At 41.2% G+C, this 27,846-nt stretch overlaps 1 protein-coding gene across 1 annotated transcript in view; it reads left to right on the top strand.

Annotated features, from left to right (window-relative positions):
• Positions 1 to 27,846, top strand: part of LOC121864468 (nucleolysin TIA-1-like) — a 132,179-nt gene that overhangs the window by 77,435 nt on the left and 26,898 nt on the right. The window contains exons 3-6 of the mRNA XM_042363487.1: positions 9,731 to 9,911; positions 15,197 to 15,332; positions 20,373 to 20,387; positions 20,941 to 21,119. Of these exons, the coding sequence (XP_042219421.1) occupies positions 9,731 to 9,911; positions 15,197 to 15,332; positions 20,373 to 20,387; positions 20,941 to 21,119 (511 nt within the window). The remainder of the gene's footprint in view (positions 1 to 9,730; positions 9,912 to 15,196; positions 15,333 to 20,372; positions 20,388 to 20,940; positions 21,120 to 27,846) is intronic.

Raw genomic sequence — 27,846 nt, 5'->3', positions numbered from 1 at the left:
TATACCTTAATGTTTTTGCTTTGGTATTGTAGGATTTTATTGGAACATGCGAGAGAGATTGGCAGTATAAACAAATTGCTCTTTGAAACTAAAGGTATTTGATTTAATGTTTGTTGAACCAGGCATTCATTCGTGCTCTTTGTCATATGCAATAGTTCTCAATGTTATCGACGTCAGTATAGTTGTTCATCCTCTCGTAAGAATGTGAACCGTTGATGATGATCCTCCCTCCCGCGATGTGTCCATTCTATCCTCCCTCGATCTGTTCCTTCCTCCCGTCCTTGATCGGCCTCTCCCTCCCTCCATCCCTCGCTTGATCTATCCGCCCGTCCGTTCTCCCATTACCCCTTCGACGTCTCCCCCCTCCTTCCTCGACATATGCCAGAAAATCATCTTCAGGTAATGAGCCTCCCACCTAACAGCTGATGTCCTGACTCGCTGTACTGTGAGCTTAAGGCAGGAGGAAAAAGTGGAGATTTAAGTTGAGAATTACACATAAGAGCTGCCAAGTTTATGTCATGGTCTCCCTCTCTCATAAAGTTCAGGGGACATATTAACACAGGTTCAGGGGACATATTAACACAGGTTCAGGGGACATATTAACACAGGTTCAAGGGACATATTAACACAGGTTCAGGGGACATATTAACACAGGTTCAGGGGAACATATTAACACAGGTTCAGGGGACATATTAACACAGGTTCAGGGGACATATTAACACAGGTTCAGGGGACATATTAACACAGGTTCGGGGACATATACCAGGTTCAGGGACATTAACACAGGTTCAAGGGACATATTAACACAGGTTCAGGGGACATATTAACACAGGTTCAGGGGACATATTAACCAGGTTCAGGGACATATTAACACAGGTTCAGGGGACATATTAACACAGGTTCAGGGACATATAAACACAGGTTCAGGGGACATATTAACACAGGTTCAGGGGACATATTAACACAGGTTCAGGGACATAATACACGGTTCAGGGGACATATTAACACAGGTTCAAGGGACATATTAACACAGGTTCAGGGGACATATTAACACAGGTTCAAGGGACATATTAACACAGGTTCAGGGGACATATTAACACAGGTTCAGGGGACATATTAACACAGGTTCAGGGGACATATTAACACAGGTTCAGGGGACATATTAACACAGGTTCTCCCCGTTCGTCTAGTGACAGTTTGAGGAACATAGTCGATATATCTTGGTAAAACTTGATACGTTAATTCGTTTATGGTTGATGGACGTTGTGGATTAATCAGGTATTTCTTTAAGGTAATATTATATCTGTAATGAAGGAAATAGGATAATTGGGTTTTGTTTGTCTGTTATTGTTGTTTATATTGTAGAGGTGTTGTGTTGTGTGTGTTGTGTGAGTGTTGTATCTGTGTGTTGTGTCTGTGTGTTGTGTCTGTGTGTTGTGTTCTGTGTGTTGGCTTGTGTGTTGTGTTCTGTGTGTTGTGTTCTTGTGTGAGTGTTGTATCTGTGTGTTGTATCTGTGTGTTGTATCTGTGTGTTGTGTTCTGTGTGTTGTGTCTGTGTGTTGTGTTCTGTGTGTTGTTCTGTTGTGTGAGTGTTGTATCTGTGTGTTGTATCTGTGTGTTGTATCTGTGTGTTGTGTCTTGTGTGTTGTGTCTGTGTGTTGTGTCTGTGTGTTGGTTCTGTGTGTTGTGTCTGTGTGTTGTGTCTGTGTGTTGTGTCTGTGTGTTGTATCTGTGTGTTGTGTTCTGTGTGTTGTGTTCTGTGTGTTGTGTTCTGGTGTGTTGTGTGTGTGTGCTTGTGTGTGTGTTGTGGTTCTGTGTGTTGTGTTCTGTGTGTTGTGTTCTGTGTGTTGTGTGTGTTGTGTTGTGTCTGTGTTGTGTGGAGTTTGTATCTGTGTGTTGTGTCTGTGTGTTGTATCTGTGTGTTGTGTTCTGTGTGTTGTGTCTGTGTGTTGTGTCTGTGTGTGTTGTGTCTGTGTTGTGTGAGTGTTGTATCTGTGTGTGTTGTGTCTGTGTGTTGTATCTGTGTGTTGTGTTCTGTGTGTTGTGTTCTGTGTGTTGTGTTCTTGTGTGTGTTGTGTCTGTGTGTGTTGTATCTGTGTGTTGTGTTCTGTGTGTTGTGTCTGTGTGTTGTGTTCTGTGTGTTGTGTGTGTGTTGTGTGCTGTGTGTTGTGGGGTTCTGGTGTTGTGTCTGTGTGTTGTGTTCTGTGTGTTGTGTCTGTGTGTTGTGTCTGTGTGGGTTGTGTTCTGTGTGTTGTATCTGTGTGTTGTATCTGTGTGTTGTATCTGTGTGTTGTGTCTGTGTGTTGTGTGCTGTGTGTTGTGTCTGTGTGTTGTGTGTGTGTGTTGTGTCTGTGTGTTGTGTCTGTGTGTTGTGTTCTGTGTGTGTTGTGTGTGTGTGTTGTGTGCTGTGTGTGTTGTGTGTGCTGTGTGTTGTCTGTGTTGTGTCTGTGTGTTGTGTCTGTGTGTTGTGTGCTGTGTGTTGTGTCTGTGTGTTGTGTTCTGTGTGTTGTGTCCGTGTGCTCTGTCTGTGTGTTGTGTCTGTGTGTTGTGTCTGTGTGTTGTGTCTTGTGTGTGTTGTGTCCGTGTGCTCTGTCTGTGTGTTGTGTCTGTGTGTTGTGTTCTGTGTGTTGTGTTCTGTGTGTTGTGTTCTGTGTGTTGTCTGTGTTGTGTCTGTGTGTGTTGTGTCTGTGTGTTGTGTTCTGTGTGTTGTGTTCTGTGTGTGTTGTGTTCTGTGTGTTGTCTGTGTTGTGTCTCTGTGTGTTGTGTCTGTGTGGTTAGTCTGTGTGTTGTATCTGTGTGTTGTGTGTGTTGTGTTGTGTGTTGTGTGTGTTGTGTTGTGTGTTGTGTTCTGTGTGTTGGTGTGTGTGTTGTGTGTGTGTGTGTTTGTGTGTGTGTTGTGTGTGTTGTGTGTGTTGTATCCGTGTGTTGTGTCCGTGTGTTGTGTTTCTGTGTGTTGTGTTCTGTGTGCTGTCTCCGTGTGTTGTATCCGTGTGTGTTGTGTGCTGTGTGTGTGTTGTGTCTGTGTGTTGTCTGTGTGCTGTGTGTGTTGTCTGAGTGTTGTGTGTTGTGTCTGTGTATGTTGTGTGTGTAGTGTTGTGTGTAGTGTTGTGTCTGTGTTGTGTCTGTGCTGTTCTGAGGTTGTGTGTAGTGTTGTGTGTTGTCTGTGTTGTGTCTGTGTGTGTTGTCTGTGTGCTGTGTGTGTTGTCTGAGTGTTGTGTGTTGTGTCTGTGTATGTTGTGTGTGTAGTGTTGTGTGTTGTGTCTGTGAGGTTGTGTGTGTGTAGTGTTGTGTGTGTTTGTGTCTGTGTGTTGTGTCTGTGTTGTGTCTGTGTGTGTTGTGTCTGTGAGGTTGTGTCTGTGTGTGTAGTTGTGTGTAGTATTGTGTGTTGTGTCTGTGTTTGTTGTCTGTCTCTGTGTGCAGTGTTGTGTGTGTTGTGTCTGTGTTGTGTCTGTGTGTAGTGTTGTGTGTGTGTGTGTTGTCTGTGTGTGTAGTGTTGTGTCTGTGTTGTGTCTGTGTGTGTTGTCTGTGTGTAGTGTTGTGTCTGTGTTGTGTCTGTGTGTGTTGTCTGTGTGTGTGTAGTGTTGTGTGTGTGTTGTGGTGTTGTGTCTGTGTGTAGTGTTGTGTGTGTGTTGTTTCTGTGTTGTGTCTGTGTGTGTTGTCTGTGTGTGTGTGTAGTGTTGTGTGTAGTGTTGTGTTTGTGTTGTGTTCTGTGTAGTGTTGTGTGTGTGTGTGTGTCTGTGTTGTGTCTGTGTGTGTTGTGTGTGTGTGTGTAGTGTTGTGTGTAGTGTTGTGTCTGTTGTGTGTCTGTGTGTGTTGTCTGTGTGTGTGTGTAGTGTTGTGTGTGTGTTGTGTCTGTGTTGTGTCTGTGTGTAGTGTTGTGTGTAGTGTTGTGTCTGTGTTGTGTCTGTGTGTGTAGTGTTGTGTGTGTGTCTGTGTGTTGTGTGTGTGTGTGTAGTGTTGTGTGTGTAGTGTTGTGTCTGTGGTTGTGTCTGTGTGTGTTGTCTGTGTGTGTGTGTAGTGTTGTGTGTAGTGTTGTGTCTGTGTTGTGTCTGTGTGTGTTGTCTGTGTGTGTTGTGTCTGTGTTGTGTCTGTGTGTGTTGTCTGTGTGTGTGTAGTGTTGTGTGGTGTTGTGTCTGTGTTGTGTCTGTGTGTAGTGTTGTGTGTAGTGTTGTGTCTGTGTTGTGTATGCGTGTGTGTAGTGTTGTGTGTAGTGTTGGTGTCTGTGTTGTGTTTGTGTAGTGTTGTGTCTGTGTTGTGTCTGTGTGTGTTGTGTCTGTGTGTTGTCTGTGTGTGTGTAGTGTTGTGTGTAGTGTTGTGTCTGTGTTGTGTGTCTGTGTGTTGTCTGTGTGTGTGTAGTGTTGTGTGTGTAGTGTTGGTGTCTGTGTTGTGTCTGTGTGTGTGTAGTGTTGTGTGTAGTGTTGTGTCTGTGTTGTGTCTGTGTGTAGTGTTGTGTCTGTGTTGTGTCTGTGTGTAGTGTTGTGTCTGTGTGTAGTGTTGTGTCTGTGTTGTGTCTGTGTGTAGTGTTGTGTCTGTGTTGTGTGTCTGTGTGTGTTGTCTGTGTGTAGTGTGTGTCTGTGTTGTGTCTGTGTGTTGTCTGGTGTGTGTGTGTAGTGTTGTGTGTAGTGTTGTGTCTGTGTTGTGTCTGTGTGTGTGTAGTGTTGTGTCTGTGTTGTGTCTGTGTGTGTTGTCTGTGTGTAGTGTTGTGTCTGTATGTGTCTTGTGTGTGTTGTCTGTGTGTGTGTAGTGTTGTGTCGTGTCTGTGTGTGTTGTCTGTGTGTGTGTAGTGTTGTGTCTTGTGTTGTGTCTGTGTGTAGTGTTGTGTCTGTGTTGTGTCTGTGTGTATGTTGTCTGTGTGTAGTGTTGTGTCTGTGTTGTGTCTGTGTGTGTGTAGTGTTGTGTCTGTGTTGTGTCTGTGTGTGTTGTCTGTGTGTAGTGTTGTGTTTGTGTGTGTGTGTAGTGTTGTGTAGTGTTGTGTGTCGTGTCTGTGTGTTGTCTGTGTGTGTGTAGTGTTGTGTTTGTGTGTTGTGTGTGTGTGTAGTGTTGTGTCTGTGTGTAGTGTTGTGTGTCGTGTCTGTGTGTTGTCTGTGTGTGTAGTGTTGTGTCTGTGTGTTGTGTCTGTGTTGTGTCTGTGTAGTCTGTGTGTTGTGTCTGTGTGTTGTGTCTGTGTGTTGTGTCTGTGTGTTGTGTCTGTGTGTGTGTTGTGTCTGTGTGTTGTGTCTGTGTGTTGTGTCTGTGTGTGTAGTGTTGTGTGTTGTGTCTGTGTGTTGTGTCTGTGTGTGTTGTGTCTGTGTGTGTAGTGGTTGTGTCTGTGTGTTGTGTATGTGTGTTGTGTCTGTGTGTGTAGTGTTGTGTCTGTGTGTTGTGTGTGTAGTGTTGTGTGTCGTGTTGTGTGTTGTGTCTTTGTGTGTTGTGTCTGTGTGTCGTGTCTGTGTGTGTAGTGTTGTGTCTGTGTGTTGTGTGTAGTGTTGTGTGTAGTGTTGTGTCTGTGTGTTGTGTGTAGTGTTGTGTGTAGTGTTGTGTCTGTGTGTTGTGTGTGTGTAGTGTGTTGTGTGTAGTGTTGTGTGTTGTGTCTGTGTGTGTGGTGTTGTCTGTGCTTGTCTGTGTTGTCTGTGTGTGTAGGTTGTGTCTGTGTGTTGTGTCTTGTTGTCTGTGTGTGTAGTGTTGTGTCTGTGTTGTGTGTAGTGTTGTGTGTAGTGTTGTGTGTTGTGTCTGTGTGTGTAGTGTTGTGTCTGTGTTGTGTCTGTGTTGTCTTGTGTGTGTAGTGTTGTGTCTGTGTGTTGTGTCTGTGTGTTGTCTGTGTGTGTAGTGTTGTGTCTGTGTGTTGTGTCTGTGTGTTGTGTCTGTGTGTAGTGTTGTGTGTCGTGTCTGTGTGTTGTCTGTTCATAAAGCTCCAGGGCTACTCAGCACCTCGTCTCCAGTATACCAAACACTCGGTGATGGTGGTTTAAACATTTTCTAGGGCCTCGCCAGATCGCCATCGTAGGCAGTTCTAACGTCTGGCGTAGCGTCCATAAACATACTGCGGGATGGGGGTGTCAGGCGTTGATCATTGTTCGTTATGCTAAAGAGTCGTTTAGTTGGTGTCGTTCAGAGTGAATCAATCGAATGATTCGCGAGTTAATGTCGTGTTTATTTTCTCAATGTTTGTATTGTTTACATGTAGTATCTCTGTTTATCCTTCATGTTGACATATATAATACCACACTGCATAAGGTAGTTCAGTTAGCCAAGTACTTTTTATATATAAACTTACTATGCCATCCATATGTTATTATTATTTTCTTACATATAAATTTAGGCCCAACATTGAATAGCTTCTAATTCTTTCAGCATCGAAGGGCGGCAGTAATAACGTGTCAGTGTGAATGTTATGTAAGTCTCTTTCATTTTAACTTTTATTATTTTATTCTTTTTTTATTATTATTATTATCATTATTACTATTATTATTTATTATTATCATTATTATTATTATTATTATTATCATCATTATTATACCTTTTACCGAATCTTCCTCTTTTTTTGGTGCTTGCTTTTTTTTAATTTTTCCTCTTCCTCCGTCTCATGTTATGTTGGGTTGTGTCCTGACCTGACCTCTGACGTCATCTCCCTCACCTTACCTCACCTCACTTTTTTTTAGCTCCTTGTTTACTCTGGCATCTCCCGTCTGACCTTGTGGTTAATTTGTTTTGCAGTATGGACCGTTTTAGACTTACATTCTATATATATATATATATATATATATATATATATATATATATATATATATATATATATACAGTCCGAATCTTATAGTCTGCATGTATTTAACTAAACTTATATATATATATATATATATATATATATATATATATATATATATATATATATATATATATATATATATATATATATATATATGGGGGTGTTGAGGGGAGACAGAGGCAGAGCGTGCCTAACACAGGGACACTCACGCCCTTCTGGCTCAATATTCTCATAGTTTATAGTACAAATTCTTGCCACTAACTGAACATAACAAAAGAACGCATCTCGATGATAGAGAGTGGTAGTAACTCTCGACAGGAGCTGCCATGCACAGGCCAACCGGCCTATTGCAGACTCCTTATTTTCTTCTTATGTTCTTATAGCCTGGACGCCACTTTCGGTTTTTGTGGTGTGGTAGCTTAATGAGGCAGGTAGATGCGTTCTTGTGTACTGTTCTGTACAGTTAGTGGAGTCTCGCACTACGAGGAGGTGTCCGTCACGCTCTCCCTCACTGTCTCCCACACGCTCGTGTTATCAGTGTTATCCTGTGCTGTGAGCTCACCATACTCCAGTCAGCAAGGTGTAGCAAACATCATCCTTGATACTGAATAAACTGTGCTGTGTCCTCAGCTCACAACACAGACCTTTGACAAAATAAAAATATTCAGAGTACGGAGGGGTGTTGTGGACTGCCCGGTGACCAACTATTATGTTGTGTCGTGACCTCAAACCACTGTAGGGCTGATAACACAGGCACTAACATAGACTGCCACGAGATATGAATATTTGTTTTCAATAATCCCTATAACAACCTCCACTCACGATACTTAGATCTTTTACTTCCATAGTTCTATGTGACAACTACTACGGCATCCGAATCTTCATCATATATATATATATATATATATATATATATATATATATATATATATATATATATATATATATATATATATATATATATATATATATATATATATATATATATACCCTTTTATTTTTAACAACCAACACGGTATTTGAATCTCTTCATTTTTATAGTTTTATAATAACAATTGCCACGATATTTTGTATCTTCTTTTATATATAATTAATGCATAAACTGCAACAGTAACTCTTATATTCTCTCTTATATATAACCTCTTGTACCAGCTGCTATGATAAATAATCCATGCCCCAGTGATATGGGCACATGACTCCCACGCATGCCCACCACCCGAGACACCTCCACATATATCATACTATTCCTTATTTCAGAAACTAGCAGTACAGTCAGAGATACAGACACAATACTCAAACACTTAGGAGCAATAAACCAGGTAGTGGCACAGGTGTAGCTAAGGATTTAAAAGTAATTGCGGTACACAAGCACTCACCAGCCACAGTACAGGCACAGGTGTAGCTAAGGATTTAAAAGTAATTGCGGTACACAAGCACTCACCAGCCACAGTACAGGTAACACTATTAAATCGTGTGATTCCGTATACATATAAAATTAAAGTTACATATTTATTTCACTTGGGTTCGAAATTACCCACCGGTCAGCCTCTGGTGTGATGAGCCTTCACGAGTTGACTGTAGCATTAGATATATACTCATACTGGTCTCAACTCCCAGGGTGTGGATTCTAAAAAAAAATATTTTTTTTATAATATTTCCTCGTGACCTGGATATACAATAAGCTCACCTGGGCGAGGTAGCGACGAAGGCTTGTAAATTTTGAGGCCACGCCACTCCGGCCGCCAGCACTGAGGTACAGTACTCTGAAATATATTGTGAGCCAGATGGATGTGTTCTCTCGTATTCAGTTTAGACGAAAGCATTTCACGCAAACCTTTGAGAATCTTGCCAGAGGGAGAGTTGGGAGTCGTACCCCTGCAGTCTTGAGGAGTCCTACTTTATGTTATCCTTTTAGACACAACATCAAAGTTACTGTCTCACTTAAACTACAGCACAAGTTTGGTGGTCAAGACTGAGACTATACCGTAACGACACAAGTACAGAACGTGTTTTGATATGTCAAATTAACTATAAGAACCTTTATGGGTGTGGTCGCTTGACTACTACTAAATCAAAACTTCTAAATAAAAAAATCTTATTGAGGGTCTATCAACGTTACGATGGTCATGGGTTAAGCTTGCCTAGGCTGGGTTATTGCACCAGACAAAATTAGACTGGGACGAGAAGAGTGTAATAAAGTTGGCTTTAAGTATTTCGCCTACTGGTTCATTCTTCTTAGTGAGCGTCTGTGTGTGTGTGTGTTTATGTACTGGTGAGATAGTTGTGAGGGAGGTGTACTGTGTGTCTGTGTGTATAGCTGCTCGAACCTGGGTGTACAGAACCTTGCAGAGCTTCAATTAGAGGTGTACACGGTGAGTACAATTGCTCTTACCTGGCATGTACAGTGCAGAGGAGTACCGTAAACCCTAAATTAGTGTACAAGACCTCACTTCCAGGTACGGTACCAGACACTATCGTTTAGCTTACAATCCTAAATGCTTACATGAAAATAATTACTCATGGAGAAACACTGACACACACACACACACACACACACACACACACACACACACACACACTGAACGTAAATATACAGTGTACCAAAAAACACCTGACATTGTGTTAGAAGTCTGCGGAAACTTTATATCAGAATTCATTTATTTTTTGATGCTTTCATACTTGTTATTTTACTTAACGTAGAACTATCTTAATTCAGTTTAACCTTGTGTGAAATAACTTAAAGGTCAATGAAAGAATTTATTCAAGCAAAATAATCTTATAATTAATTAAAACAAAGGATATATTGAGGGTTTTTGAAGCAGTAGTTCAAAATTTGCTAAAATTCACTCAAACACTAAGTTGAACTTGGCTCACATATAAATAATGAGAGTAGGTAGTTGGTAGAGAGAAGGGAGCAACAGCTGGCCTCAATGTGTCTAGGTTTATGTTTCTTCACACCGACTCATGTTTGTTTTTCTTTGTCCACAGCCAATCAGAAGCCGCTGACATTCGACGACGTGTACAACCAGTCGTCACCCACCAACTGCACCGTGTACTGCGGGGGTATCACCAACGGTCTGTCAGAGGAGCTCATGCAGAAAACCTTCGCGCCTTATGGACAGATACACGAGATCCGGGTCTTCAAGGACAAAGGCTACGCCTTCGTCAGGTGGGTGTGGCGTTTCAGCTTTTGGCCATCTTACCTCCTCCGCAGGACTCTACGACACCAACCAATCATATCATAGACCCCTGGATTACGTCACGGGGTGTAGTCTGTTGTATCCTGTGATTACATCCCGAGTTTTTAAAAGTGTGATAATTCGGTGTTATGGCGGATAATTGTGGCCGGGATGATTACTTGGCCGCCAGATCCGGGTTTTTTTTGTCATAAAGAATGCAGTTCCCCGAGGCAGTGTTTCTGTACAGGTTAGATACAGCGTCATAAGATGAGCGTGGGGGTGATGGTGGTGGTGGTAGGGGGTGGTGACTGATAGGAGGTGGTGATAAGAGGTGGAAGTGGTGGTGATTCTGGTGGTGATGGTGCTGGGAGATGCTGATGATGGTAGTAGTAGGTGGTGGTGGAGGGCCGCGCCAGGAATCTGAGAAGCTCTTATGTTTAATTCCCTACTCTTAGCTCCGTCCTTCGTGATGTGAGAAGCAACTAACTGCCTTACATAACCCACCACTCAAAGATGGCCAAATGGCGTCGAAATTGCGTTAAGACTGTCGTAACTAGATGCGTGCTCTCATCTCCAGCTAAGGGGAAAAATTTAATGTTGTAAGTTTTTTGGGGGAAGTAAGGCGGTTGAGGCTACAATACGGCTCTACGCCCCAGTATTTCGTTGAGTTTTCCCCAAGTGTGTGTGTGTGTGTGTGGGGGGTTCATGTGTGGATGAGTCATACACGTATAGTCTCGTTCAAGATTCTTCGAACACTGCAAGACGGCTGACAACTCAAGGCCGTTTGTTTACTGTAGTACGTAGTATAATATAATACGGAACAACAAAGCCCAACCATTAATTAAGCAACAGGGAACTAAGTAACCAATCACCGATCACTTTTACATTTATTCGTAATTTTTATTACGTACTATAGTAAACAAACGGCCTTGAGTTGCCAGCTGTCTCCAGCAGTGTTCGAAGAATCTTGAACGAGATTGTACATAAACGTACACGCCGTCATATACCAATAAAATTTACACACACACACACACACACACACACACACACTAGCAGTAATAAATGAGATCTTTCAAAACACACACACATACACAAAGGACTCGAAAATGTATTTTGAGATAACTGCTCATTTCAGACAGCCTTAATTACAGCCATTGGCGTGTGGGAGGAGTATGGAGAGCTTGGCGGACGTGACCTGACTCAACACACACACACACGGACGCACAAGTCGTGGTTATCGACAACAATGTACCGTTGAGTAGTTTCTATATATAACTTTTATTTTAATTTGTTAATTACTGGTTTATATTCCATTCCAGAATACGTGCTTAAAGGTCTTAGTTGTGAAGTGCACAATATAACATCAAGTGATTCAAGTTTGATTTAGTGGGGTGGATGGAGTTGAGGTCACCATGAAAATAAAGCCTCTTAAGCCTCCAGGTATATAGAACAAAGGTCAAGGACAAAGTTGGGCCTTTAAAGACAGGCAGGGGGGAAGTGATAAATGGCAGTGAAGAAATAAGCAAAGCATTGAACAGCTACTTCTTATCAGTTTTCACAGAAGAAATTCACGAGGAAATTCCAGAGGTGGAACCGATATTTTGGGGAAAGGAAGAAGAGAAATTAAAGAATGTCACTATCAGAAAAGAGGATGTTCTTAAGAGGATAAATAAATTAAAGAAGACAAAATCCCCAGGGCCAGATGAAATTTTCCCTAAAGTTTTGAGAGTGTAGGAAACAGATTAGCGGACCCCTCGTAAATTTATTTACAAAATCACTAGACACGGGAGTTGTGCCAGACTTGTTGAAACCGGTAAATGTAGTGCCCATATTCAAAAAGGGAGACAGTGCATCAGCGTCAAATTACCAGTCGATCAGTTTGACGTCAGTAGTGGGGAAATTTCTTGAATCAATTATAGCAGATAGCATCCGATCGCATTTAGAGAAAAGCAAATTAATCTACGACTCTCAACATGGGTTTACAAAGGGAAAATCTTGTCTAACAAATCTGCTGACGTTTTTTAGGAAAGTCTTCGAGGTATTTGATAATGACGAAAATTACGATGTTATTTACTTAGACTTTAGCAAAGCATTTGACAGAGTACCGCATCAGAGGCTTCTGAGAAAAGTTAAGGCTCATGGTATCGAGGGGAAAGTTTTAAATTGGATAAAATCATGGCTCACCGATAGAACGCAGAGGGTCAGTGTAGATGGTGTTAAATCTGAGTGGGGCCGTGTAACCAGTGGGGTTCCCCAGGGGTCAGTACTAGGCCCACTCTTGTTCATAATCTACATAAACGGTCTAGATACTGGGATCAGCAGTGACATAAGCAAGCTCGAAGATGACACCAAAATAGGGCGGCAGATTAATTCAGGGCAGGATGCAAATGCATTACAGGAGGATCTAAATAAACTGCAGGGGTGGTCTGAAAAATGGCAAATGAAATTCAACACCAGCAAGTGCAGCGTACTTAATATTGGAAGAACAAATACTGTCAATGTATACACCCTTAACAACATCAACCTAGAGAAGTCGACTTGTGAAAGAGACCTAGGGGTACTTGTAAGCCCGGACCTACGGCCTAGAAAACAGTGCGTTAATGTTCGAAGTAAGGCAAACAGAGTATTGGGTTTTATATCTAGAAGTGTAAGCAATAAGAGTGCAGAGGTCTTATTGCAACTATATCTTGCGCTAGTCAGGCCGCACCTCGATTATGCGGTTCAGTCCTGGTGCCCTTATTATAGAATGGATATCAATTCACTAGAGTCGGTGCAGCGAAGAATGACGAAAATAATTCCGGGACTTAGAAACCTTCCATATCAGGATAGGTTAAAGAAACTAAATTTGCATTCCCTAGAAAGACGAAGAGTGCGGGGAGGTATGATAGAAGTATTTAAGTGGGTGAAAGGAATCAACAAAGGGGATATAGATAAAGTGCTTATAATATCCGAGCAGGATAGGACTCGGAGCAACGGATTTAAGTTGGATAAGTTTAGGTTTAGGAGGGAGATAGGAAGGAACTGGTTCACAAATAGGGTGGTGGACGAGTGGAACAAGCTTAGCAACTTTGTAGTAAGTGCTGGAACGCTGGAAAGTTTCAAAAGGAGGCTGGATAGATTCATGGATGATAGAGAGTGGTAGTAACTCTCGACAGGAGCTGCCATGTTGCACAGGCCAACCGACCTATTGCAGACTCCTTATGTTCTTTTGATTGTTTTGATTCTTTACATTTTGTTTTAAGTTTGTCTTGAGTAAAGTTTACTTCATATTTAGTCTTAGTTTATTGTAATTTAGTTAGATTCAGCCGTGCATCATTTTACCACTGTTTGGTTTAGGATTAATTAAGTGCAACATAACGGACTTTCTTCTGGCACGAGGCTTGGTTAAACACTGAGATGAAGTAATGTAGGAATGTTGTTACGGTAAGTTAGGTTGTGTAGCGACTTGATCCTTCCTACTGAAACTTCTCTGAATTCCTCACCACTTGCTGCAGTGTGTAAATATATGGGTGAGTGGCGCACCTGTTTCAGTGATTTTAAGCTGAATTAGAACTTCGTACTCGTTTTTAGCTGGGATAAACAGCTCTCTGACCAGCAGTCTTGATTGACTGAAGTTCAGAACATATCTTTGTGAGGAAATTATCCCGGTCGTCGAGGCGCTCGCTAACACAGGAACCGACCACCTGAGCGTGTTTACTTTTATTTCCCCCGACGTCCGTGTAGAATGACCTGTCTGTATAACCAACTCCTCTGTTTAAACTGAATTTACTTTCAATTGTGCACCAACAACAAGTGTCATGTACATGTGGCCTTTTGAAGTTGTCTAGTGATTTTCTAGAGAACATACTGGATCAAGTTCTATATTTTCCTCCCTTCCGCCTCCCCCGTTCACGACTCGGCTTTACGGTAGTATAAAGCGACCGGTATAATGTGAGTGTAATGTCTAATTTGTAATTCGACTGCCAGTTTCTGTAGAATTTCACACCAGTCTTGACAAGCGTTCAACTGTGTGTGGCGGAGAGGGAAGAGGTATTACACGTGACCAGTCACCAGGTGGCTTTGCTTCCAGTAATATTTGGTAGGAGTTATTGCCTGCGTTATTTATCTATTTTTTATCAATAAATGTACGTATGAAATGTTTAGTAAGACAGAGAGAGAGAGGGTGGAGAGACGACTCGTTATTATAAGGTTACCAGAACGTGATGCAGTCAGAGGATACACACTAAGTTTACTGCGTTATTAACTTTGTGTTTTCTCATGTTTACGGAAACAAGTACAATATGGGGGAAATAACAATGTTTATTACGTATATATGCTCATGATTTTTAGTTGATTTTTATAATGAGGACTTTACATCAAGCCTCTCGCTAGTAAAGTGTAGTGAGTCTTCAAGCTTAATGTGTTATGGGTGAGTGTGGGGCAGGCTCACCCCACATTAAGCTGTACAGTAGTGGCTTACATTTTGCTGGAACCAATTTTACGGTACGATACACGAGGTTTGTTTTGGTTGACGGTGGGTCCCGTAGGCCTGACTGTCCGTTTGGGGCAGTTTAGGCATCACACAACACTACTTATCTGGTACACAAGGTGGTGGTGGTGCTAAGTCAAAGGGCAGCTCCGAGGTTGACACTTAACATGTGTGTGTGTGTGTGTGTGTGTGTGTGTGTGTGTGTGTGTGTTAACCCTTTAGCTGACGTACATATTGATGTGTTCTAGTGACCTGCTCTTTGGTACCTGAGTACGGTTGACGTTCTACAGTCCTTGACTTCCTGTGACCTCTGGTAATACAGCCTCTGACCTACTCGTGTGACCTCTGGTAATACGGCCTTTAACCTCATGTGACCTCTGAAAATACATCCCTTAACCTCATGTGACCTCTGATAATACAACCCCTGACCTCATGTGACCTGATAATACATCCCTTAACCTCCTCATGTAACCTCTGATAATACATCTCTTAACCTCCTCATGTAACCTCTGATAATACACCCCTTGATTCATGTGACCTCTGATAATAGACCCCTTGACCTCATATGACCTCTGATAATACAGCCCCTTACCTCATGTTAACTCTGATAATACACCCCCTTACCTCATGTGACCTCTAATAATATCACCCTTGACCTCATGTGACTTTTAATAATATCACCCTTAACCTCAAGTGACCTCTAACAATATCACCCTTGACCTCATGTGACCTCTAACAATATCACCCTTGACATCATAACCCCCCATCCATAATACCAGGTGTACTAAGAGTGTGCACCCCCTACAGGTTCTCGACCAAGGAGTCAGCTACCCACGCCATCGTCTCCGTGCACAACTCTGAGATTAATGGCCAGCCCGTCAAGTGCTCCTGGGGCAAGGAATCTGGTGACCCAAACAACACCCCAGTCACCACGCAGGTCATGGTAGGTCATGTTGTCTCTTTCTCTATATATCTCTATTATCTCCTATTAGTAGGTCATGTTGTCTGTGTCTGTTATCTCTGATTAGTAGGTCATGGGAGGTCATGTTGTCTTACCTCTTATTAGTAGGTCTCTTATTAGTTTGTCATGGTAGGTCATGGTGTCTGTTATCTCTTATTAGTAGGTCAAAAGGTCTGTTAAAAACTTATTAGTAGGTCAAAAGGTCTGTTAACAACTTATTAGTAGGTCATGGCAGGTCATGTTGTCTGTTATCTCTTATTAGTAGGTCATGGTAGGTCATGTTGTCTGTTAGCTGTTATTAGTAGGTCATGGCAGGTCATGTTGTCTGTTATCTCTTATTAGTAGGTCATGGTAGGTCATGTTGTCTGTTAGCTCTTATTAGTAGGTCATGGTGGGTCATGTTGTCTGTTATCTCTTATTAGTAGGTCATGGTGGGTCATGTTGTCTGTTAGCTCTTATTAGTAGGTCATGGCAGGTCATGTTGTCTGTTAGCTCTTATTAGTAGGTCATGCTGTCTCGTTATCTCTTATTAGTAGGTCGTGTGTCTGTTAGCTCTTATTAGTAGGTCATGGCAGGTCATGTTGTCTGTTAGCTCTTATTAGTAGGTCATGTTGTCTGTTATCTCTTATTAGTAGGTCATGTTGTCTGTTATCTCTTATTAGTAGGTCATGGCAGGTCATGTTGTCTGTTCGCTCTTATTACTAGGTCATGGCAGGTCATGTTGTCTGTTAGCTCTTATTAGTAGGTCGTGTTGTCTTTTATTTCTTAATAGTAGGTCATGGCAGGTCATGTTGTCTGTTAGCTCTTATTAGTAGGTCATGTTGTCTGTTATCTCTCATTAGTAGGTCATGTTGTCGGTTATCTCTTATTAGTAGGTCATGGCAGGTCATGATGTCTGTTATCTCTTAGTAGTAGGTCATGGCAAGTCATGTTGTCTGTTAGCTCTTATTAGTAAGTCATGGCAGGTCATGTTGTCTGTTAGCTCTTATTAGTAGGTCGTGTTGTCTGTTATTTCTTAATAGTAGGTCATGGCAGGTCATGTTGTCTGTTAGCTCTTATTAGTAGGTCATGTTGTCTATTATCTCTCATTAGTAGGTCATGTTGTCTGTTATCTCTTATTAGTAGGTCATGGCAGGTCATGTTGTCTGTTATCTCTTAATAGTAGGTCATGGCAGGTCATGTTGTTTGTTATCTCTTATTAGTAGGTCATGGCAGGTCATGTTGTCTGTTATCTCTTATTAGTAGGTCATGTTGTCTGTTATCTCTCTCATTAGTAGGTCATGTTGTCTGTTATCTCATTAGTAGGTCTGGCAGGTCATGTTGTCTGTTATCTCTCATTGGTAGGTCGCAGCAGGTCATGTTGTCTGTTATCTCTTATTAGTAGATCATGGCAGGTCATGTTGTCTGTTATCTCTTATTAGCAGGTCATGTTGTCTGTTATCTCTCATTAGTAGGTCATGTTGTCTGTTATCTCTCATTAGTAGGTCATGTTGTCTGTTATCTCTTAATAGTAGGTCATGTTGTCTGTTATCTCTCATTAGTAGGTCATGTTGTCTGTTATCTCTTATTAGTAGGTCATGTTGTCTGTTATCTCTTAATAGTAGGTCATGTTGTCTGTTATCTCTCATTAGTAGGTCATGTTGTCTGTTATCTCTTATTAGTAGGTCATGGCAGGTCATGTTGTCTGTTATCTCTTATTAGCAGGTCATGTTGTCTGTTATCTCTCATTAGTAGGTCATGTTGTCTGTTATCTCTTATTAGTAGGTCATGTTGTCTGTTATCTCTCATTAGTAGGTCATGTTGTCTGTTATCTCTTATTAGTAGGTCATATTGTCTGTTATCTCTTATTAGTAGGTCATGTTGTCTGTTATCTCTCATTAGTAGGTCATGTTGTCTGTTATCTCTTATTAGTAGGTCATGTTGTCTGTTATCTCTTATTAGTAGGTCATGTTGTCTGTTATCTCTTATTAGTAGGTCATGTTGTCTGTTATCTCTTATTAGTAGGTCATGTTGTCTGTTATCTCATTAGTAGGTCATGTTGTCTGTTGTCTCTTATTTGTAGGTCATGTTGTCTGTTATCTCTCATTAGAAGGTCATGTTGTCTGTTATCTCTTATTAGTAGGTCATGTTAGGTCATGTTGTCTGTTATCTCTTATTAGCAGGTCATGTTGTCTGTTATCTCTCATTAGTAGGTCATGTTGTCTGTTATCTCTCATTAGTAGGTCATGTTGTCTGTTATCTCTTAATAGTAGGTCATGTTGTCTGTTATCTCTCATTAGTAGGTCATGTTGTCTGTTATCTCTTATTAGTAGGTCATGTTGTCTGTTATCTCTTAATAGTAGGTCATGTTGTCTGTTATCTCTCATTAGTAGGTCATGTTGTCTGTTATCTCTTATTAGTAGGTCATGGCAGGTCATGTTGTCTGTTATCTCTTATTAGCAGGTCATGTTGTCTGTTATCTCTCATTAGTAGGTCATGTTGTCTGTTATCTCTTATTAGTAGGTCATGTTGTCTGTTATCTCTCATTAGTAGGTCATGTTGTCTGTTATCTCTTATTAGTAGGTCATATTGTCTGTTATCTCTTATTAGTAGGTCATGTTGTCTGTTATCTCTCATTAGTAGGTCATGTTGTCTGTTATCTCTTATTAGTAGGTCATGTTGTCTGTTATCTCTTATTAGTAGGTCATGTTGTCTGTTATCTCTCATTAGTAGGTCATGTTGTCTGTTGTCTCTTATTAGTAGGTCATGTTGTCTGTTATCTCTTATTAGTAGGTCATGTTGTCTGTTATCTCTCATTAGTAGGTCATGGCAGGTCATGTTGTCTGTTATCTCTTATTAGTAGGTCATGGCAGGTCATGTTGTCTGTTATCTCTTATTAGTAGGTCATGTTGTCTGTTATCTCTCATTAGTAGGTTATGTTGTCTGTTATCCCTCATTAGTAGGTCATGTCTGTTATCTCTTATTAGTAGGTCATGGTAGGTCATGTTGTCTGTTAGCTCTTATTAGTAGGTCGTATTGTCTGTTATCTCTTAATAGTAGGTCATGGTAGGTCATGTTGTCTGTTATTTCTTATTAGTATATCATGGTAGGTCATGTTGTCTGTTTTCTCTTATTAGTAGATCATGGTTGGTCATTTTGTCTTATCTCTTATTAGTAGGTCATGGCAGGTCTTGTTGTCTCTGTTATCTCTTATTAGTAGGTCATGGCAGGTCATGTTGTCTGTTATCTCTTATTAGTAGGTCATGGCAGGTCTTGTTGTCTGTTATCTCTTATTAGCAGGTCATGGCAGGTCATGTTGTCTGTTAGCTCTTATTAGTAGGTCATGGCAGTAATTTTGTTGTTTGTTATCTCTTATTAGTAGGTCATGGCAGGTCATGTTGTCTGTTATCTCTTATCAGTAGGTCATGGCAGGTCTTGTTGTCTGTTAGCTCTTATTAGTAGGTCATGGCAGGTCTTGTTGTCTGTTATCTCTATTAGTAGTATGTTGTTCGTTAGCTCTTATTAGTAGGTCATGGCAGGTCTTGTTGTCTGTTAGCTCTTATTAGTAGGTCATGGCAGGTCTTGTTGTTCGTTACTCTTATTAGTAGGTCGGCAGGTCTTGTGGTCTGTTATCTCTTATTAGCAGGTCATGCAGGTCTTGTTGTCTGTTATTCTCTATTAGTAGGTCATGGCAGGTCTTGTTGTCTGTTATCTCTTATTAGTAGGTCATGGCAGGTCTTGTTGTCTGTTATCTCTTATTAGTAGGTCATGGCAGGTCATGTTGTCTGTTATCTCTTATTAGTAGGTCATGGCAGGTCATGTTGTCTGTTATCTCTTATTAGTAGGTCATGGCAGGTCTTGTTGTCTGTTATCTCTTATTAGTAGGTCATGGCAGGTCATGTTGTCTCTGTTATCTCTTATTAGTAGGTCATGGCAGGTCTTGTTGTCTGTTATCTCTTATTAATTGGTCATGTTGTCTCTGTTATCTCTTATTATTAGGTCATGGCAGGTGTTGTTGTTCGTTGTTATCTCTTGTTATTCTTATTAATAGGTTCATGTCATGTCTGTTATCTCTATTAATTGGTCAGGCAGGTCTTGTTGTCTGTTATCTCTTCTTATTAATTGGTCATGGCAGGTCTTGTTGTCTGTTATCTCTTATTAGTAGGTCATGGCAGGTCTTGTTGTTTGTTATCTCTTATTAATTGATCATGGCAGGTCTTGTTGTCTGTTATCTCTTATTAATTGGTCATTGCAGGTCTTGTTGTCTGTTATCTCTTACTAATAGGTTCATGGCAGGTCATGTTGTCTGTTATCTCTTATTAATTGGTCATTGCAGGTCATGTTGTCTGTTATCTCTTATTAATTGGTCATTGCAGGTCTTGTTGTCTGTTATCTCTTATTAATAGGTTCATGGCAGGTCTTGTTGTCTGTTATCTCTTATTAATTGGTCATGTTGTCTCTGTTATCTCTTATTATTAGGTCATGGCAGGTGTTGTTGTCTGTTATCTCTTACTAATAGGTTCATGGCAGGTCATGTTCTCTCTGTTATCTCTTATTATTAGGTCATGGCAGGTGTTGTTGTCTTTTATCTCTTACTAATAGGTTCATGGCAGGTCATGTTCTCTCTGTTATCTCTTATTAGTAGGTCATGGCAGGTCTTGTTGTCTGTTATCTCTTATTAATAGGTTCATGGCAGGTCATGTTGTCTCTGTTATCTCTTATTAATAGGTTCATGGCATGTCATGTTGTCTCTGTTATCTCTTATTAGTAGATCATTTTATCTCTTGTTATCTCTTATTAGTAGGTCATATTGTGTCTTTTTATCTTTTATTAGTTGGACATATTGTCTCTTTTATCTCTTCTTAGTATGTCATTTTGTCTCTTTTTATCTCTTATTAGTTGGACATATTGTCTCTTGTTATCTCTTTTTAGTTTGACATATTGTCTCTTTTATGTCTTATTAGTAGGTCATATTGTCTCTCATTTATCTCTTATGATTAAGTTAAGTCCTTCACTATCGCTGACAGTGTGTTTCTCCAGCAGGTCAGGTCAGATCAGGTGAGGTCAAGGTGACGCTTCCGTCCTCTTCTGTAGTAGTGTTCTCTCATAAGTCACGGAGGGTTTACTCTATAGTTTATTCATGAATGTTGGGTCACATTTCTTAATTATTTTTTTTAATTAGTCACTATAAACCTCGCACTTAATCTCCCAGATGAAACTTCTATCTCCTCCTGGTCACTAACCGTGCTACTTAACTCTCACGGTTTCCATAATTATTAAGTCATTCAGAGTTTATTAAGTTTTAGGTGTAATAAATATTTGATCAATAATTTGTATACTACTTTAATGTTGAGATACTGTAGAGATATTTAGAGGAACGTGTCAGGGATCTAGTGATGAATCATTGATTCGTCAGCAAGGACTGGCAGATTGCATGGTAGGTGTCCCTGACACGTCAGCGTCTTGCCCTGCTGGGATACTGACGCCGCCGCTGACAACACCTTCACTTCACAATTCTTTCACTTTGATGAGAGCGGTGGGCGCAGCTCCCCGCAGGGCGGCGCCGTCGTCGTTTGCCGTGTGTCAGTGGCTCCCCTTCTGTGTCTTTCAGACGCTGACCGATGTGTCCGAATGCTTGTCTTTGCAGCCGCTGCCGGGGTCGCAGTACCCGTACAACTACGCGGGCCAGATGGGCTACTGGTACCCTCAGGGCTACCCGCCCCAGGTGCAGGGCCAACAGTTCCTGGGCATGCAAGGTTTCGCCTACGGACAGTATGGCTACCAGCAGGGGTAGGACCTGGCTCTCTTGTTGCATCCTGTCCGGGGTCCCACAAGCCTCACCTGACGCACCTGGACTACCCCACTTGTCCCTGCACGCTCACCTGTGTGTATTGCCCCCAGCAGGTGACACAGGTGACGGTGGTGGTCACCTTCACCCAGGGTCGAGGTGACCACCTGGGTCCACAAGTGACTAGGCCAGGTGTCCCGTCCAGGCTAACATGACTTGCGTAGATAATGAATAGATGACTGTACTTAAACACGGCCGCAACACACACCAGGCAGTTATGTTCCTCAGTCCTGACGGTCACACACACACACATGGTAGCTCCATCACCACAACATGGCCTCATCACTACCCATCAGCACACTCGCAAACACTTATGACCACGTTTTCGATTTCCTTTCCTGCTTTGAGTTGCAATCACACTAGAATTACTGTACCTGTGCAACAACCCCATGACACTTGCAATACCTCCACGCTGCCTGAATAACACAAAACACATTTACCAGTTTCACCCCACACAAAATTTCGTAATTGGTGGAGGAGGTGTGTGTTGCTCGCCCCAGGAAACACTTGTGTTGTCATGTTCGTGTTTTGGTACAATTTTAAGTGTTTTAACTTGTAAGAACTTAGTGGTACGTCTTATTAATAATGTGATGTAACAGGCATGCTGAATCTACCTACTTTATCTACTGATTTGTCTGGTGCCATGACAACCACCCTCGCCTACCAGCATGAATGGTGGTGATGGTAGTGGTGTAAAGTGTGGTAGTAGTGTGTGTTAACTGTGGTAATACATGTATATTGTGTGATAGTGGTTATGGTGTAAAGTGTGGTAGTAGTGTGTGTTAACTGTGGTAATACAGGTATATTGTGTGATAGTGGTTATAGTGTAAAGTGTGGTAGTAGTGTGTGTAAACTGTGGTAATACAGGTATATTGTGTGATAGTGGTTATAGTGTAAAGTGTGGTAGTAGTGTGTGTTAACTGTGGTAATACAGGTATATTGTGTGATAGTGGTTATAGTGTAAAGTGTGGTAGTAGTGTGTGTAAACTGTGGTAATACAGGTATATTGTGTGATAGTGGTTATAGTGTAAAGTGTGGTAGTAGTGTGTGTTAACTGTGGTAATAGTGTGTTAACTGTGGTAATAGTGTGTTAACTACTTAATGACAATGTGTGTTAACTGTGGTAATAGTGTGTTAACTGTGGTATAGTGTGTTAACTGTGGTAATAGTGTGTTAACTGTGGTAATAGTGTGTCAACTGTGGTAATCTAGTGTGTAACTGTGGTAATGTGTTAACTGATGGTAATAGTATTGTGTTAACGTGGTAATAGTGTAACTGTGGTAATACTGTGTATTGGCTGTGGTAATAGTGTGTTAACTGTGGTAATAGTGTGTTAACTGGTAATAGTTAATAACTGTGGTAATAGTGTGTCAACTGTGGTAATACTGTGTGTTAACTGTGGTAATAGTGTGTTAACTGTGGTAATAGTGTGTTAACGTGGTAATAGTGTGTTAACTGTGGTAATAGTGTGTAACTGTGGTAATATGTGTGTTAACTGTGGTAATAGTGTGTGTTAACTGTGGTAATAGTGTGTTAACTGTGGTAATAGTGTGTTAACTGTGGTAATAGTGTGTTAACTGTGGTAATAGTGTGTTAACGTGGTAAATAGTGTTAACTGTGGTAATAGTGTGTTAACTGTGGTAATAGTGTGTCAACTGTGGTAATAGTGTGTTAACTGTGGTAAGGGTGTGTTAACGTGGTATAGTGTGTTAACTGTGGTAATAGTGTGTTAACTGTGGTAATAGTGTGTTAACTGTGGTAATAGTGTGTTAACTGTGTAATAAAGGTTGTAATAGTGTGTGTTACTGTGGTAATAGTGTGTTAACTGTGGTATAGTGTTAACTGTGGTAATAGTGTAAGTAACTGTGGGTAATAGTGTGTTAACTGTAATAGTGTGTTAACTGTGGATAGTGTAAAGTCAATTGTAATAGTGTACGTAAGTAAAAGCAACTGTGGTAATAGTGTGTTAACTGTGGTATAGTGTGTTAACTGTGGTAATAGCAATGGAATGTGTTAACTGTGGTAATAGTGTGTTAACTGTGGTAATAGTGTGTGAACTGTAATAGTGTGTTAACTGTGGTAATAGTGTGTTAACTGTGAATAGTGTGTTGTGGTAATAGTGTGCAACTATGGAATAGTGTGTGTTAACTGTAATAGTGTGTGTGTTAAACTGAGGTAATAGTGTGTGTAAACTGTGGTAATAGTGTGTTAACTGTGGTATAGTGTGTGTCACTGTGGTAATAGTGTGTTAAACTGTGGTAATAGTGTGTAGCAACTGTGGTAATAGTGTGTTAACTGTGGTAATAGTGTGTTAACTGTGGTAAGAGTGTACTGTGGTAATAGTGTGTTAACTGTGGTAATAGTGTGTGTTAATTGTATAGACTGTGGTAATAGTGTGTTAACTGTGGTAATAGTGTGTAACTGTGGTAATAGTGTGTTAACTGTAATAGTGTAACTGTGTAATATGTGTTAACTGTGGTAATAGTGTTAACTGTGGTAATAGTGTTAACTGTGGTAATAGTGTGTGTTAACTGTGGTAATAGTGTGTCAACTGTGGTAATAGTGTGTGTCAACTGTGGTAATAGTGTGTTAACTGTGGTAATAGTGTGCAACTGTGTAATAGTGTGTGTGTTAACTGTAATAGTGTGTTAACTGTGGTAATAGTGTGTTAACTGTGGTAATAGTGTGTTACTAAAAAGCCTGTGGTAATAGTGTGTTAACTGTGTATAGTGTGTTAACTGTGGTAATAGTGTTAACTGTGGTAATAGTGTGTTAACTGTGGTAATAGTGTGTTAACTGTGGTAATAGTGTGTTAACTGTGGTAATAAAATAATTGTAATAGTGTGTGTTGTGGTAATAGTGTGTGTTAACTGTGGTAATAGTGTGTTACATTGTGGTAATACTGTGACAGTAGATGGTGGTTAAGACAGTAGATGTGGTTATGACAGCAGATGGTGACTGTGACAGTAGATGGTGGTTATGACAGTAGATGGTTGCGTGACAGTAGATGGTGGTTGACAGTGGTATGTGGTGGTGACAGCAGATGGTGGTAATGACAGTAGATGGTGGCGGTAAGATGTGGCTATGACAGTAGATGGTGGTTGCGACAGTAGATGGTGGTTATGACAGACGGTGATATAGACGGTGGTTAGACAGTAGATGCAGACTGTGACAGCAGATGGTGGTTATGACAGCTGATGCAGACTGTGACAGTAGATGGTGACTGTGGACAATAGATGATGGTTATGACAGTAGATGCAGGTTATGACAGTAGATGGAGGTGACAGTAGATGGTGACTGTGACAATAGATGTGTTATGGCAGTAGATGGTGACTGTGACAGTAGATGGTGGTTATGACAGTAGATGCAGACTGTGACAATAGATGGTACTGTGAAGTGAGATGGTATGATGACAGAGATGGTGGTTGATGACAGTAGATGGTGGTTAAGACAGTAGATGGTGTGTGATCAGACACAGATGGTGACTGTGACAGTAGATGGTGACTGTACAGGATGATGGTTGGTGACAGTAGATGGTGACTGTGACACAGATGGTGGTTATGACAGTAGATGATGGTTAATGACAGTAGATGGTATGGTGACAGTAGATGGTGGTTCAGACAGATGGTGACTGTGACAATAGATGGTGGTTATGACAGTAGATGATGGTTACATAGATGGTGACCTGGAAGTAGATGGTGGTTATGACAGTAGATGGTGACTGTGACAGTAGATGGTGGTTATGACAGTAGATGATGGTTATGACAGTAGATGGTGGTTATGACAGTAGATGGCGGTGACAGTAGATGGTGATGACAATAGAGAGGTTGCAGTAGATGGTGACTGTGACAGTAGATGGTTAGACAGTAGATGTGACTTAACAGATGGTGACTGTGACAATAGATGGTGGTTATGACAGTAGATGGTGGTTATGACAGTAGATGGTGGTTGGTGACAGTAGATGGTGATGAGACAATAGATGGTGACTGTGACAGTAGATGCTGACTGTGACAGTAGATGATGGTTATGACAGTAGATGGTGACTGTGACAATAGATGGTGGTTATGACAGTAGATGATGGTTATGACAGAGATGGTGTGAGTAGATGGTGGTTATGACAGTAGATGGTGACTGTGACAATAGATGGTTATGGTAGATGATGGTTATGACAGTAGATGGTGACAGACAGAGATGGTGACTGTGACAGTAGATGGTGACTGTGACAGTAGATGGTTATGACAGTAGATGGTGACTGACAATAGATGGTGGTTATGACAGTAGATGATGGTTATGACAGATGATGGTTATGACAGAGATGGTGATGGACAGTAGATGGTGGTTATGACAGTAGAGACTTGACAATAGATGGTGGTTATGACAGTAGATGGTGACTGTGACAAAGATGGTGATTATGACAGTAGATGATGAGGTGACAGTAGATGATGGTTGTGACAGTAGATGATGGTTATGACAGTAGATGGTGACTGTGACAGTAGATGGTGGTTATGACAGGATGGACTGTGACAGTAGATGATGGTTATGACAGTAGATGGGACTGTGACAATAGGGTGGCTGGTGACAGTAGATGATGGTTATGACAGTAGATGATGGTTATGACAGTAGATGGTGGTTATGACAGTAGATGGAGACTGTGACAATAGATGGTGAGTTATGACAGTAGATGATGGTTATGCAGAGAGGTGTTATGACAGTAGATGGGTTATGACAGTAGAGATGGGGACAATAGATGGTGGACTGTGACAGTAGATGGTGACTGTGACAATAGATGGTGACTGTGATAAGAGATGGTGACTGTGACAATAGATGGTGGTTATGACAGTAGATGGTGACTGTGACAATAGATGGTGACTGTGACATAGATGGTGGTTATGACAGTAGATGATGGTTATGACAGTAGATGGGTTAGACAGTAGATGGTGGCTATGACAGTAGATGATGGTTATGACAGTAGATGGTGACTGACAACAGATGGTGGTTATGACAGTAGATGATGGCTGAGAAGAGATGATGGTTATGACAGTAGATGGTGGTTGTGACAGTAGATGGTGACTGTGACAATAGATGGTGGTTATGACAGTAGATGATGGTTTGAAGTAGATGGTGGCTGTGACAGTAGATGGTGGTTATGACAGTAGATGGTGACTGTGACAATAGATGGTGACTGTGACAGTAGATGGTGACTGTGACAAAGATGGTGACTGTGACAGTAGATGGGCATGACAGTAGATGTGACTGTGACAATAGATGGTGACTGTGACATAGATGGTGGTTATGACAGTAGATGGTGAAGGTGACAGTAGATGGTGGTTATGAGGTAGATGGTGGTGAGACAGTAGATGGTGAATGACAGATGGTGACTGTGACACAGATGGTGACAGTAGATGAGGTGCGAGAGGTGATCTGACAATAGATGGTGACTGTGACAATAGATGGTGGTTATGACGGTAGATGGTTGTGACAGTAGATGGTTATGAGTAGATGGTGGTTATGACAGTAGATGTGTGAAAGATGGCGGACAATAGATGGTGACTGGACAATAGATGGACTGGAAAGATGGTTATGACAGTAGAGGGTGACTGTGACAGTAGATGGTGACTGTGACAGTAGATGGTGACTGTGACAGTAGATGGTGACAAGGTAGTAGATGGTTATGCAGTAGATGGTGACTGTGACAGTAGATGATGGTTATGACAGAGATGGTGACTGTGACATTGGTGACTGTGACAATAGATGGTGGTTATGACAGTAGATGGTGGTTGTGACAGTAGATGGTGACTACGTGACAATAGATGGTGGTTATGACAGTAGATGGGGTAAGTGTGCGACTGTGACAATAAGATGGTGTGCTGACGGCAGATGATGGTTATGACAGTAGATGACTGTGACAGTAGATGGTGACTGTGACAAGTGTGACGTAGATGGTGGTTGTGACAGAGATGGACTAATAGAGGTGGTTATGACAGTAGATGGTGGTTATGACAGTAGATGGTGGTTATGACAGTAGATGGTTCAGAGGTGACTGTGACAGTAGATGGTGACTGTGACAGTAGATGGTGACTGTGACAATAGATGGTGACTGTGACAATAGATGGTGGTTATGACAGAGATGGTGACTGTGACAATAGATGGTGACTGTGACAATAGATGGTGGTTATGACAGTAGATGGTTATGACAGTAGATGGTGACTGCATGCAGATGGTGACTGTGACAATAGATGGTGGCTGGTGACAGTAGATGGTGGTTATGACAGTAGATGGTGGTTATGACAGTAGATGGTGACTGTGACATAGATGGTGGTTATGACAGTAGATGGTGGTTATGACAGTAGATGCTGACTGTGACAGTAGATGGTGGTTATGAGAAGAGATGGACTGTGACAATAGATGGTGACTGTGACAGTAGATGGTTATGACAGTAGATGGTGACTGTGACAATAGATGGTGGTTATGACAGTAGATGGTGGTTATGACATAGGGTATGTGACAGTAGATGGTGACTGTGACAATAGATGGTGACTATGACAGTAGATGGTGACTGTGACAATAGATGTGACTGTGACAATAGATGGTGGTTATGACAGTAGATGGTGGTTAGTGACAGTAGATGGTGGCTGTGACAGTAGATGGTGACTGTGACAATAGATGGTG

The sequence above is a fragment of the Homarus americanus genome, unplaced genomic scaffold (genome assembly GCF_018991925.1).
Source record: "Homarus americanus isolate GMGI-L3 unplaced genomic scaffold, GMGI_Hamer_2.0 scaffold25860, whole genome shotgun sequence".
In the NCBI taxonomy this organism is placed as follows: Eukaryota; Metazoa; Arthropoda; class Malacostraca; order Decapoda; family Nephropidae; genus Homarus; species Homarus americanus.
Note: the sequence above shows the minus strand (reverse complement) of the source record. Positions and strands in the feature narration are given on the sequence as shown.